Below are 14,006 nucleotides of genomic sequence, written 5' to 3' on the forward strand. Positions count from 1 at the left end.
AAGAGACTTTGTGAAGCAACAAGCATAATGTTACATTAAATGCGCGGACATGGCAACAACGAATCAGGGAGACCCACAGGAAATACCAAACGCAGGAAACACCGTCACTTCCTAGAGATAATTCCATTTATTTGATCCGCATTTTATTGTTATCTATAAATGTTTTCATTGTGAAGAAAGCGCATATATATATATATATATATATATATATATATATATATATATATATATATATATATATATATATATATATATATGTATACATATATATATATATATATATATATATATATATATATATATATATATATATATATACATATATATATATATATATATATATATACATATATATATATATATATATATATATATATACATACATACACACACACACACACACACACACACATTGATTTTATGTCCCTTTTAAAGTATGTAAAGTTTCAAAGTATTTTATAAAATAAAAAAAACGTATTTATTTTCACATTTAGTGTTCATCATTGAGGTAATCTTGTATTTTTGTTTTGTACATTAGTAATTATATATTTTTGTATAAGTTCACAAAAAAACTTTGGTCTACAGATGGCAGCAGTGTGCTTAGCATGCATGTCATTACCAGTGAAGAAGATTGTACTGGGACGTGTTCCGCACTGTAAACGTGAGAACAGTAAATTCATTATTTTGTTCTATGATCTATAAAATAAAGAGGCATTCATTCAGATATGAAAGATTACATAATTTGGGCACAAAACAATGGCTACATATCGAAATATGTAAATGCAGCTAGTGTTGAGATCAGTACTTAACTCTCTTCAGGTAAACAGGTGTAATGCAGCCGGGTCAATTACTTCTTCAATAACTTTTTTTTAATGTTTTTTTTTTGGTTTATCTTACGTATTTGCCTTCAGTCCATAGGCACTGAGTAGATAGACATATTTCTTATAGGTATTTTATTCATTGACAGTTTGCATAAGATTTCATATTCTTAATGCATGTCATAATGTTTCAGAGGGATGGATAAAATCATAACCTGTTTCAACAAGTGCCCAGATGCTTCTGTCCGTCTCATCTGTTTTCCTTGGGCAGGTGGAGGCTCGATCCACTATGCTCGCTGGGCCAAAGCTCTCAACAGCTCCATTGAAGGTAAAGATGAATATATAATAGAGACGCAGTGATAAAAAAAAAATGTCACCGCCGATAGCGAACTTTGAACATTGGATAACTTTCGTGAGGTAAATGCAAAAAAATACAGGGCCCATTGTTCACAAGCTGTTGTATTGACTTCTTTCGAAACACTGATTAAACGATTACATGAGGCATAATACATTTCGGTAAGTTTTACTGCATTTTAGAGTTATTTCATCTTCTTTTGTGCTGTAACTCAAGCATAAAGTGAAAGGAAGTGGAAGCTACAGATTTGACACATTTAAGAGCGTCAAAATGGAATATGTTGTTTGAATTTCATGATAAAATGGACAGAGTTTGAAAGCTGAGACTTTGTTTCTTATCAGTAACAAGCTCTTTGCGATTATAAAATGGGAGACAGGTTACGAATAATGTTTGATGTATGGAAAAACAGTGGACCTGGCAACCCTGGCTTGAACATGGTCACATTGCTTTAAAGGGTTAATTCACCCAAAAATGTAAATTATTTCAGTCACTCACCCTCATGTCGTACCAAACCCATAAGAATTTGATTCATTTTCGTAAGACAATTGAAGATATTTTTGTATAAAAAATCGGAGAGATTTCTGTCCCTCCATTGACAGTCTACACAACTACCACTTTGATGCTTCAAAAAACTCATAAAGAGTTCGTAAAACGAATCCATATGAATTGAGTGGTTTACTCCAAATTTCCTGAAGAGACACGACCACTTTATATGATGAACAGATTTAATTTAAGCTTTTATATTCACATATAAACAATCATCAACACATACATCAGTTAAGGTGAACGGAAGCTCAAGCATTTCTCAGATTTCAATAATGTCATGCGTGTTCTGAAGACGAATGGGAGTCTTACGGGTTTGGAACAACATGAGAGTGAGTAAATAATAACATAATTTTCATTTTTGGGTGACCCCTTAATGTTGATGTTTTTTAACTGTTAATGCGCTATTGTCACGTAAACTTTGACAGCCCTAAATTTAACACAAGGGACACTTCTTTTGATTAACAGGATATAATCTGCCCCGATCATTGGCTGTTTTTAAATACAGTGAAAATTTGAATAACTGCTTTTATAAGCTGATACCACTGCATCGGTGCATTTCCATGTGTGTATATATATATATTTATTTATATATATATATATATATATATATATATATATATATATATATATATAATACATTTGTAATACATTTAAAATTTGTAAATGGTTAGCTCACCCAAAATGTGTTATTCTGTCATCATTTACTCGCAGTAATAATGACTCATGTAGTTCCAAACCCAAATAGTAAGACTATTGTTAATCTCCGGAACACAAATGAAGATATTTGTAATGAAATCTGAGCGATTTCTGTCCCTTTATTGATAGCTGCGCAACTGCCAATATGAATTGAGCGGTTTAGTCTAAATTGTCTGAAGTGACATGATGACTTTATATGGTGAACAGATTGAATTTATGCTTCATAAACATTCATCAGCTCACACATCAGTTGTGATAAACAGAAGCTCAAGCATGTTCGCTTGACGTGTGAGAACCAATGAGGTTAATTCTCGTGTTACGCAGCACGTTTGAGCTTCTGCGACAACCAATGAGGTTTGTTCTCGCACGTCATCAGGTTCGGTTGAGCTTCTGCTTATGTTCGCTGCAATGTTTATATGTGAATAAAAGCTTAAATTAAAGGCTTAAAGAAAATGTAAATACCTTCATTTGATGAACTCAAGATGAATGCCAGTCTTACGGGCTTGGAACAACATAAGGGTGAGTAAATGATGACAAAATTTTAATTTTTGGGTGAACTATCCCTTTAACCTATAATTTATTTAAATTGTTCATATATTTTCAGTATACTCAGTTAAACTGCCAGGAAGAGAAGGGAGAACCAAAGAACCATTTTTCCAAAATATGCAGGAAATCATTGATGAGGTCATAGGTGTGATACTTCCACAACTCAAAGAAAAGCCATTTGCACTCTTCGGACATAGGTATGTGTCTGTTACTAAAGTATACAGGAAATGGTGACACACTTTAAAAAGGTATATAATGTCCTGATCCTGATGTGTAGGGACAGGACAGTGACAGCATAATAATGCAAATATATATATATTGTTTTTCTGTAGTTTTGGAGCTATGACCTGCTTTGCCTTTGCCGAGCATTTAAAGAAAGCCTTCAATCTTGAGCCGATTCACATGTTTCTCTCTGGAGCTTCTGCACCATATGTAAGTGTGACTTGCTCTGTATTGTCATATCTGTCAGTCAAATGTGAATGGAATTATGAGAAAACTGCCAGAACCATTTGCCACATTAAAACAAACATGAACATGATCATCCCACAGATTATGTGAAATACACAGTATTTTCAAAAACCCAAAATGAACAGATTTCATATAACAGTTACATAACATTGAGTGGTTCATCTATTTGATTTTTTGTTTTTGTTGATATTTTCATTTCTTTCTTTATTCAAAAAATTTATACTTTGTATAAATATATCTAAATGTATTTTTTATGTAATATTATGACATTTTCTGTAAGTCTGAGACAAGACTGCAGGCGCCAAAAAGAAGTGATTTGTCAGATCAAGAGTTTCTTATATGGGTGACTTCTATCGGAGGCACACCACCAGAGATACTGTCCAATGCTGAGCTCGCCAAACTCTTCCTGCCTGCGCTGAAAGCAGACATCGGTGTAATTGACAACTATAGGTGGGTTTTTGAGAAGAAACAGACAAACAAAGTCTTTTGTGTAAAAAAACATCAGCATATGTGGCATAAGAACTTACATCTTTATAATATAATATGTTGGGCAGGTGCAGCAGACCATCAACACCTTTTCTATCATGTCCAGTATCATGCTTTGACGGAAAAGAAGATGCACCCCATGACTTACAAGGCGAGTCTGGTTCAGTTTTTACAAACTAAAACAATACAGCAACCGCATGGTTTTTGTTTTATAAAGCCGTCAACTCGGACCAAACTGGTTATTTGTTCAACGTAGTTATAATAATCGCATGTCATGAATTTATTATCATTCTACAAGCTTTAGATTTATGTGTAAGTCTTGTATTGTGTCTCTTTTGCTTTATAGCTTGGAAGAGCATGACGAGTGGTGACTTCACTGTGCAGATGCTTCCTGGATCTCACTTTTACTTGAAAGAAGCGGCAAATGAAAAATATATACTGGACCACATCACAAAACATCTTGAGACAGCAGAGATGGACTATCTATGAAAACTTTCATTATTCTGACTGCAACCATGATAAATCAATGCCATAACTATAAATGCACTCTTAATTCATATTCACTAATGGAACACAGTGTGTTGTGATTGTTGGGGGGGGGAAGTAATCCATTCCATTAATTAAACACTGAAATGACCAATATATCATGATTATAATACTGTATAAACCTATGTATACAGATATAGGCTAGCAATTTTAGAGGATAAAAATCTGCCATAGGCCTGTGAAAATAAATATTAAGTAATCAACCTGAAACCTGTTTATTTAATAAATGAATAGTAGAGCAGTTTGGCCGAGATGCAACTTGAAAATCTGGAATATGAGGGTGCAAAAAAATCGAAATGAGAAAATCGCCTTTAAAGTTGTCCCTTTATGTTCGCGAAGTTTCTGCATTCACTCACAAAATATTTTTTTATATACTTAAGGTAGGAAATTGACGAAATAAAATAAAAATCGATAATTTTGTCCCGTAGGCTGGTTGGCTATTGCCACAAATATACCCGTGCGACTTGTGACTGGTTTTGTGATCCAGGGTCACTTGCAATAGCTGAGACGAGTGGTCGTAGAGTATGTTTCGGTCATATGATGACACTGTCTCATTGAGTGAGTAATTGTTGAGCGTTAGGCCTACGCTATTTAAATTATTGAAAGAGCTGCGGTTGCGTCGCGCCGTTACCAGGAGACCCGCTCACTGTGTTCCTGCACTCACAACAGCAGACAAACAACACTTCTGAAAGTTTCATCCGTCTCGGTAAGTCAGATAAATGTTTGTGGGGTCTTACAAATGACATGTTACTACCTATGAACTTTTTTCCCCAAGATTTTAACTATAAAGTCAAATGTTCATTTTAGGTGCTGAATTCCATCTAAGGTCTCCACGTAGGCTAACCTTTTTTTTCTTTCTTTCTTTTTCTTTTTTGCTGTGTGTACAGTTCGATCTTTAAAAAGTACAAATATTAAATAGTCTCTCACTTATGAGGTCATGCAAAGTAAAAGACTTTAGATGAAGTTATATAATGTCACTTCAGGACACATCTTGAAATGTCATGCTATAGCTATTGCTTGCTCTATCATTATCATTATCTACTATATAGCTAAAATCTTTCAAATGTGACACTGAAGACTGGTATTGGCTGATGAATTCAGCTTTGCATCACAGAAATGAATTATATTTTAAAGTATATTAAAATAGAAAACCATTATTTTACATTGTAATATTATTTCACGATATTATACTTTTATGTTTGATTAAATGCAGGCTTGATGAGCAAGCCTTCTTTCGAAAAGCTTCTTCTTTCAATAACAAAAAATATTAATGTTTCCAAACTTGTGACCAGCATTAGGTGTATGTAAATGTATTGCTGTGGCCTGGAAAAAAATCACAGAACTTTAAGAGCAAGACATAGCAAAACAACAATGAAGAATTTTAAAAATACTCTCAAATACCATCAGTTTCACTAAATTTTTATTATCATACACATACTTATAATAATAAATAAACAATTAAATAGGAAAACAATATGTGGGTGTATATTTGTAAAGACAAGGAGAAGATAAAAACAAAATATTGGAGAAAAAAAACTATAATAATGTAAACTATTTTATCAATGTATTTCATGCATGAATAACAATCAGAATGAAACAGAACCTTTAGATTCAGACGGTTAACCATTTGCCTGTTTGCCAGAACAACTTCTTTTGTGTTTGTCATCTTGTTTCTATGGGACCAGATACCAGCAAACATGGCCACCCTGAGCTCGAAGCCAAGCTTGCGTTACAGTGTGTCTGACTGGGCAACTAGCAATAAACAGATCTCAGATGCTGCTGAGCACAAGCGCAATATTTCACACGAAATACGGCAGGCAGCAAGAGATCTGCGTAATGAGACGACCAATAAGGTAATGCATTAAAGATCAGGGTGGGAAGTTGTTTGACAGGTAAAAAATTATTAATTAACTACACTTATTATAGAGTTACAGTTAGGGTTTGGTTTAGGGTTAGTTACTTGTAATTATGCATAATTTACTGTTATTACTATAAGTAGGCCTACATGTAGTACAAATTCCTAACCAAACTTTTTTATGCCGAAAGTACATGTAGGTAATTAAAGTCCCCCTGTGGTGAAAATCAAGTTTTTAATGTTGTTTATATGCCTTAATGTGCTTTAAGTCAAACCATGTGCAAATTCATTAGTCAACACCATTGCCGACTATTTTCTCCTTAAAACTGCAGTGAACCAAAGACGCGGTTTGAAATCGGTGGTGTTTCTGACGTCACAAACTACCTTGTAACCAATCACGTCAATATGTGATCGTCAATGAGTAGTGTGAGTGAGTGGAGGCAGGGCCAATTTCCATTTTCAATAGATTCGCTTATACTAAATGAGGCAGGGGTGTAGTTACATTCAAGCTATTTTAAGGCACAAATATTTTTTTTTTTCTAGGAAAAAAACGCTTTTCATTTTGGTGATCAAAGATGAGTTTTAAGGGATAAATTTATAGACTACAGGGGGGGCTTTAATATTACTCAGTGCTTACACATAATTACACTGTAACAAAGACACCTTAAAATAAAGTCTAACCAACCAATTCTTTGTTGCTTTTCTCACTTGATCAGACGAACTGGGAAGAGTATGACAGCAGCCGGCGACTGAGTGACAGAATCAATGACGTCGCACACTGGAAGGAGAATCTGAAAGCCTGTGCACAGGAAGTGGATGCAGAAATGGACGCACTAACCCTGGTGATTAATGTGTCTTGTTTTCCATCTCTTGAAGTTATCTAATATGGCAAGCCGTTTTGACTTTTATTCATTCCAAGGAAATGAGTTCTTGATATCAACAATTTAGTTAAAATATTGATATCAGGAATTAGATTTCTACTAGTAACAATGGCAGTTTTTGATATCAGGAATTACATTTCCATTGCACTGTAGTAAAAAAACAAAAACAAATAGGTTGTTGCCAACATTTTTTAAAAGTATAATCACCTTGGTTGTTTTAAGCAATTTCAACTTAAATGACATTAAATTGACTTGAAAAAATTAGTAAAATATTTTACAAAATAGCTTAACTGATTTTGATGAGTTAAAGCGATGTAAAAACATGTTTTCATATCAAACTTATTCCACTTATTGATCATATAACTTTTTACAGTATAGTAAAAATGTTAATTCTTGATATCCACAATGACATCATCACTCACAGAAATATGAATTCTTGCAAGAATTGAAAAACTAAAACTATAATTCTTCATATCTGTAATTGTATTTTCCCTAGTTAAATGTCACCTTAGGCTGCCATTCAAATTCAATTGTTGATATCAAGAATTGATTTCTTACTAGTTGAAATTCCAATTTCACATACAGAAATACAATTCTTACCAGTAAAAATCATAATTTTTGATATCAAGAATTACGTGGTTACTAGTACAAATGTCTTGCATAATCTTAAGTATCAGACATACCTGAATGTCTTTACAACACTGGAACAATTTTGGTGAATATTTTCATTTTCAAGTAACACATAATTAAACATGAAACTCTGAAATAGTCTTTGCTTGTAAAATGTACTTAAATAAACTTTTTTTTTTACAGTGAAGAAATATATTGTAAAAAAAATATATATAATGCAGAATAAATAAATAATGCAATGTAAGAAAAATGTGACACAAAAAAAAAAATCTCAAGTGTATTCATGAACCCATAACTCATTGCTAAGTCCAAGGAGGAGACAGAACGAGCCCTTGCAGCCACTGTTCTGCCCCTTGAAGTCACTGCGGAGTGCTTGACCCTGAGGGAAGGTCGTCGTGGCAAGGAGCTGGTCAGTGACCCTGTAGAAGCTGAACTTAAGAAGGAAGTAGAGGTGATTGATGGAGCACAACGCAGCCTTCAGCAGTGCATCGATCAGGCCTTCGAACAGCTGTGGTAAGTATAGATAGATATGAATTATTTTGAAGCACTCAATAGCAATCCACTTTGCTTGTTTTTTGTATGACCGTGAAAGTTAGATCAATTATTATACATCATATAAGCAGATCTTCTCAGTCGTCTACAGGAAGCACGGCAACAGCTGACCATTGACCTTCAGGATAAAATAGAGGCTCTTGATGTGGACATGTCATGCTTGTCTCTCACTATACGGTCACCTGAGATCTCCCTGAAGCCCAACCCCACAAGGGTGCCCCCCGGGTGAGTAAATGTGCCGTCTTGGTATAATAATAATAATGGCCAGAGACTATATTATAGGACAAGAAGGGACCTCAAATAGCTACAGTATGTAGTTTAAAGTCGGCATAAAAAGGAAGTTAAAAAAAATAATGACGTGCACATACATCATTTATAAAAAATATTGCAATTTTGTTTTCATGGTGACTTTAAATCTCCATTTTAAAATAAATAAACGTCAATCCTAATAATATCATTGAATTATGATGTCATTAAATAAATAAAAAAAGCTGTTCTGTTTTTATATTTTAACATACTTAAACTTGAAAATAAATAATATAATATATGTTGTGTCCACTTTGTTTGCAGTTCCACAACTCCTCAGCAGTGGGAGCAGTTCAGCCAATACAATATTACTCGAGCCAAAGAAGAGATGCAGGCGTCTGTGCAGATAAGAGAGAATAACAGCATCACAAGAGCACAGGTGCAACACCTGGACTACAGATTCAATCGTTTAGTGTATTTAAAAGCTTGATTTAAAATATACAAGGAACTTATTGACCTGTAGTTGAACAACATTATTTAGTATGATCATCATTTACTACATATACATGCCTCTTCTCTCTTAGGTGCAGAATGAGCTGGAAGCCCAACGAATGGCCGTGGAGTTTGCGCTCCGTAAGCGAACTCACCACCAGGAACAAGCCCATCATGAAATGCAATGGCAGCTGAAAACTGTGAGGCTTCATCCTTATTCTTATATTTTTCTGGTGGTTTTGAATATGCAATGAAACACAGAGCATTTGGGCCACAGCATACTAACCACATGTGAACTGTCGTACAAAGTATGTGGTATAATAAGTGGTTAAAGAAAGTGCTTTACACTCAATTGAAATGTGAATGGGGAAGTTAAGTAATGCAATATAGGTTAGTTGGTCATTATTCTCAAATAAACCCCACAGGGTGATAAAGTGAGGCGTCAACCTGAGTTTATTTTGCGATAATGGCCAGCTGACTGCAAAATATACTCTTATTATTATATGACTTCCCAGCAAAAAAATCAATACATGAACATTGATTTGAGTGTATACTATTTGATTATGTGAGTGATATGCACGACATGATCTAGCAGTGTTGGAAATTGGTTGTTAGGGACAATATAGGCAATTATTCCAAAATATCTGATAGCAGAATGATGCGATTGATCAATAAGAAACAAGTATTCCAGATTGCCATGTGGTAATGGATGAATAGAATAAATAGGGCATTTTAATTGGTCCCACTGTCTCTCAGACTCAGAATGAGATTGCCGAGCTGGAGAAGGACATTAGTGGCCTGGAAGAGGACATGCATGCCAAGATGGCTCCTCTAAAGCTGGTCCACACCCGTCTGGAGAACAGGATTAAGAGGCCCGGCATGGACCTGTGCCGAGATGAGGTAAACTGCACAACCAGTTGAGTGGAAACCTGCATAAAAGTGAAGTCACAGTAAATTTTGTGTTCATCTGAGTGGCCCAATTGACTGGATTCGAGGAGTTTTGTGGTTGAAATTTAAAAAAGTAACAAATCTTTCCCTCGTAGATCAATTTGACCCCCTTAGGAATGAATGGAATGCGAGGAATGCTTCAGTACACATAAAAAAATAAAATAAAAAATTCTAACTAAAAATGCTAAAACTTTACCAAAAAATGATTTTATAATGTCTACATGTGTATCTGAATGCATACTGAAGAGAAATGACTTTAGGACCCAAAGAAATATAGAGCTGAAGGAATGTGAAGAATGTGCTTAAATTATTATTTATTTATCATTTATTGATAAAATCTAGTAATTTAAAGGTAAATAAAATATTATCAAAATGAAATAAAATAAGCTTTCTGGACAAAAAAAAAAAAAGTATAATTCTTCGGATTATTTTGACCTGCGAGGGAAGGATTTGTTACAAAGTGCGAGGGAAGGATGAGGTTGCAGCAAATCTATTGCAAAACCTTTGGCCCTCACACAAAATACCTGAACGTGTGGATTCCTATTGAAATGACTGTATTTTGGCTGCGAAAATTCAGTGAACAACTCAAACCATGAAATTCCTGATCGCATGGATTCCCATCCAGCTTATTTTGCACTGTGGAAATATTGTCTGAATGTGTGAGACTTCCGATTTATTAACTGCAATAGATAAATTACTATAAATAACAAGGTGCAGTAAACAGTAAATTTATCTGCGCTACAAACCAGTGCGTTTATGAATATGATAAGAAATGAATATGATAAGAAATACCAGTTTGCAATATCAAGCAGCATAACGGGCCGTTTTTGTACAGCTAAAATATCTGGGATGACACTGAAAGCCTCACACAATCAAGTTACAAATGGCCACGCTTGCTCTTATGGTAAAAATAAGATGGAATGAAATGACCGGATTTTACCGAACAGCAGTAAATCAGACTGCACTTCATGTCATCTGCAATGAAGCATGACCTTTGTTCTAGTAAATTAATATCACCACTGAAAAACAAACACAATCCATCTTAATCTGCTGCTTTTGATTGGTTATCTCATTTCCCATTACTACCAGGTACAGTTTGGTTTGGTGGATGAAACCAAGCAACTGGAAGCCGCCATTCTAGCACTGAAACAGAAGCTAGCACAGGCCCAGTGAGTCCGATTCCTTCTTTCATTTATATAAATAATGGAAATGCAAAAGGAATCTGAACATCTTTGATACTGTGTCTTGTCCATGACCAGGCACTCTCTGCAGGCTCTGAAGCAGCATGAAGCTCAAATGATAGAGGATCTGTCTCGTAAGCAGGATGCCCTGTCGTTGGAGCAGCGCAGCAGCCAGACCCGCCAGCACCTGACTCTGGGGGTCCAGACTGAGGGTCTGCGTTCAGCTGTGGTGCCGCTCACCAACTCTAGTGGCAGATTCAAGCTAGACCTCGCTTGAGTCGCCGTCCTGATTCCTACCCCATACTTAAAGGAACACGCTCCCAGAGTTAGATAAGTCCATACATACCCTTCTCATCTCCGTGCGTGCCGTAACTCTGTCTGACGCACCCACCGGTAGCGTAGCTTAGCACAAAGACTGGAGGTAAATGGCTTTAGCTAGCATACTGCTCCCAATAAGTGACAAAATAATGCCAACATTTTCCTATTTACATGTTGTGATTTGTATAGTCACAGCGTTTACAAATAACAAGGTCACATGAGACACAGCCATCTTCTAACCGTATACATACTGGGAACTATATTCTCAGAAGGCGAAGCGCTGCTACTTCTGCGGAGTGATTAGCTCGCAGCGCCTGAGATGCCCCATGGTGAGGAGCAGAGAGCTCGCTCAGAGTGTTGCGCTAATCACTCCGCCCAAGTAGCAGTGCTTCGCCTTCTGAGAATATAGTTCCCAGTATGTATACGGTTAGAAGATGGCTGTGTCTCATGTGACCTTGTTATTTGTAACTCTGTTATTTTTCGTGTGCGCATGGAAAACCGGATTTCGCATTGTTTGTGTCACTTTCTCACGCTACGTAAAACGTAAACATGTCAGACATTGTTATAGGAAACATTCTGTAAGTTGCTGCAGAAACAAGGTTGTGTTTATGTGCCGGTCGAGCTAAAAAAATTACAATACAATAGAGACATGATGAATTTTTAAGAGAACTTTTCATTTTTAAGATACAATTTTTAAGAATTTTTAAGACATGATGAATTTTTAAGACACGGAATAAAGCCTTTCTGTCGCGGTGGCTACACATTTTCATATTGTGTATAAGACAACATCTGTATTGCAAACCCCTCCACATTGCTGTTGTTGTTTTTGGCGTATGCCTACTCATGTTGCACCATTGCCATAGAAACCAATGCAGATATTCTGGAAGGCGAAAGAGAGCCACTGGACACAAATCAGATTTGAACAGTTGCGACTGTGTGGGCAGTCAATATATACAAAAATTATCAGATTTGGACCGACAATGTGAACATAGCCTGAGTCAGGTGTGTCAAACTCAGTTCTGCCAGAAAGACTCAGAAAGAATAAATACCGTAACCAGTATATATTTATTAACAGCTCAGCAAGCGCAATATGATATAAAGTTCTTTGGCGTAGGAGGTCCGTAGCTCGCATTCCAAGGGTATGGAATCTGCATATCCTGCATGAAGACGAAGGCAGAGGCGCAGCCGACCCCTAGGAGTTATAGGAAGGGACCATCCTGGTGGTGTTGGGGAGGATGGAGGAGAAGGGACATCTTGGTGGTGTTGGGGAGGATGGAGGAGAAGGGACATCTTGGTGGTGGTGGGGAGGATGGAGAAGAAGGGACATCTTGGTGGGGTTGGGGAGGATGGAGGAGAAGGGACATCTTGGTGGTGGTGGGGAGGATGGAGGAGAAGGGACATCTTGGTGGTGGTGGGGAGGATGGAGAAGAAGGGACATCTTGGGGGGGTTGGGGAGGATGGAGGAGAAGGGACATCTTGGTGGTGGTGGGGAGGATGGAGGAGAAGGGACATCTTGGTGGTGGTGGGGAGGATGGAGGAGAAGGGACATCTTGGTGGTGGTGGGGAGGATGGAGAAGAAGGGACATCTTGGTGGGGTTGGGGAGGATGGAGGAGAAGGGACATCTTGGTGGTGGTGGGGAGGATGGAGGAGAAGGGACATCTTGGTGGTGGTGGGGAGGATGGAGGAGAAGGGACATCTTGGTGGGGTTGGGGAGGATGGAGGAGAAGGGACCATCCTGGTGGTGGTGGGGAGGATGGAGGAGAAGGGACATCTTGGTGGTGGTGGGGAGGATGGAGGAGAAGGGACATCTTGGTGGTGGTGGGGAGGATGGAGGAGGAGGGACATCTTGGTGGGGTTGGGGAGGATGGAGGAGAAGGGACATCTTGGTGGTGGTGGGGAGGATGGAGGAGAAGGGACATCTTGGTGGTGGTGGGGAGGATGGAGGAGAAGGGACATCTTGGTGGGGTTGGGGAGGATGGAGGAGAAGAGACATCTTGGTGGTGGTGGGGAGGATGGAGGAGAAGGGACATCTTGGTGGTGGTGGGGAGGATGGAGGAGAAGGGACATCTTGGTGGGGTTGGGAAGGATGGAGGAGAAGGGACATCTTGGTGGGGTTGGGGAGGATGGAGGAGAAGGGACATCTTGGTGGGGTTGGGGAGGATGGAGGAGAAGGGACATCTTGGTGGGGTTGGGGAGGATGGAGGAGAAGGGACATCTTGGTGGGGTTGGGGAGGATGGAGGAGAAGGGACATCTTGGTGGGGTTGGGGAGGATGGAGGAGAAGGGACATCTTGGTGGGGTTGGGGAGGATGGAGGAGAAGGGACATCTTGGTGGGGTTGGGGAGGATGGAGGAGAAGGGACATCTTGGTGGGGTTGGGGAGGATGGAGGTGAATGGAAGCGTTAGCATCTGCAAACTCAAACACGTGTAAGTTTCGATCTT

At 37.7% G+C, this 14,006-nt stretch overlaps 2 protein-coding genes across 5 annotated transcripts; both read left to right on the forward strand.

The window, feature by feature from the left end:
- Positions 1 to 560: 560 nt before the first annotated feature.
- Positions 561 to 4,512, forward strand: olah (oleoyl-ACP hydrolase). 3 transcript variants are annotated; one of them, XM_079591325.1, is made up of 7 exons: positions 561 to 661; positions 1,013 to 1,146; positions 3,020 to 3,158; positions 3,294 to 3,393; positions 3,710 to 3,879; positions 3,984 to 4,066; positions 4,262 to 4,512. In XM_079591325.1, exons 2-7 carry the CDS (start codon positions 1,017 to 1,019, stop codon positions 4,402 to 4,404), a joined length of 765 nt encoding a protein of 254 aa, XP_079447451.1. In that variant the 5' UTR covers positions 561 to 661; positions 1,013 to 1,016; the 3' UTR covers positions 4,405 to 4,512. The 3 variants fall into 3 exon arrangements, with proteins under 3 accessions (XP_079447451.1, XP_079447453.1, XP_079447452.1); XM_079591327.1 differs by having other exon boundaries at positions 606 to 670; XM_079591326.1 differs by having other exon boundaries at positions 624 to 819.
- Positions 4,513 to 4,633: 121 nt separating this feature from the next.
- On the forward strand, positions 4,634 to 11,761 carry tekt2 (tektin 2 (testicular)). 2 transcript variants are annotated; one of them, XM_079591323.1, is made up of 10 exons: positions 4,634 to 5,167; positions 6,147 to 6,314; positions 7,033 to 7,158; positions 8,135 to 8,340; positions 8,461 to 8,604; positions 8,950 to 9,064; positions 9,210 to 9,317; positions 9,874 to 10,017; positions 11,155 to 11,234; positions 11,325 to 11,761. In XM_079591323.1, the coding sequence occupies exons 2-10, from the start codon at positions 6,159 to 6,161 to the stop codon at positions 11,521 to 11,523; spliced, it is 1,278 nt and encodes a 425-aa protein (XP_079447449.1). In that variant the 5' UTR covers positions 4,634 to 5,167; positions 6,147 to 6,158; the 3' UTR covers positions 11,524 to 11,761. The 2 variants fall into 2 exon arrangements, with proteins under 2 accessions (XP_079447449.1, XP_079447450.1); XM_079591324.1 differs by having other exon boundaries at positions 11,338 to 11,405.
- Positions 11,762 to 14,006: the final 2,245 nt, after the last annotated feature.

Source organism: Phoxinus phoxinus (genome assembly GCF_949152265.1).
Source record: "Phoxinus phoxinus genome assembly, chromosome: 19".
NCBI classification, from domain to species: Eukaryota; Metazoa; Chordata; class Actinopteri; order Cypriniformes; family Leuciscidae; genus Phoxinus; species Phoxinus phoxinus.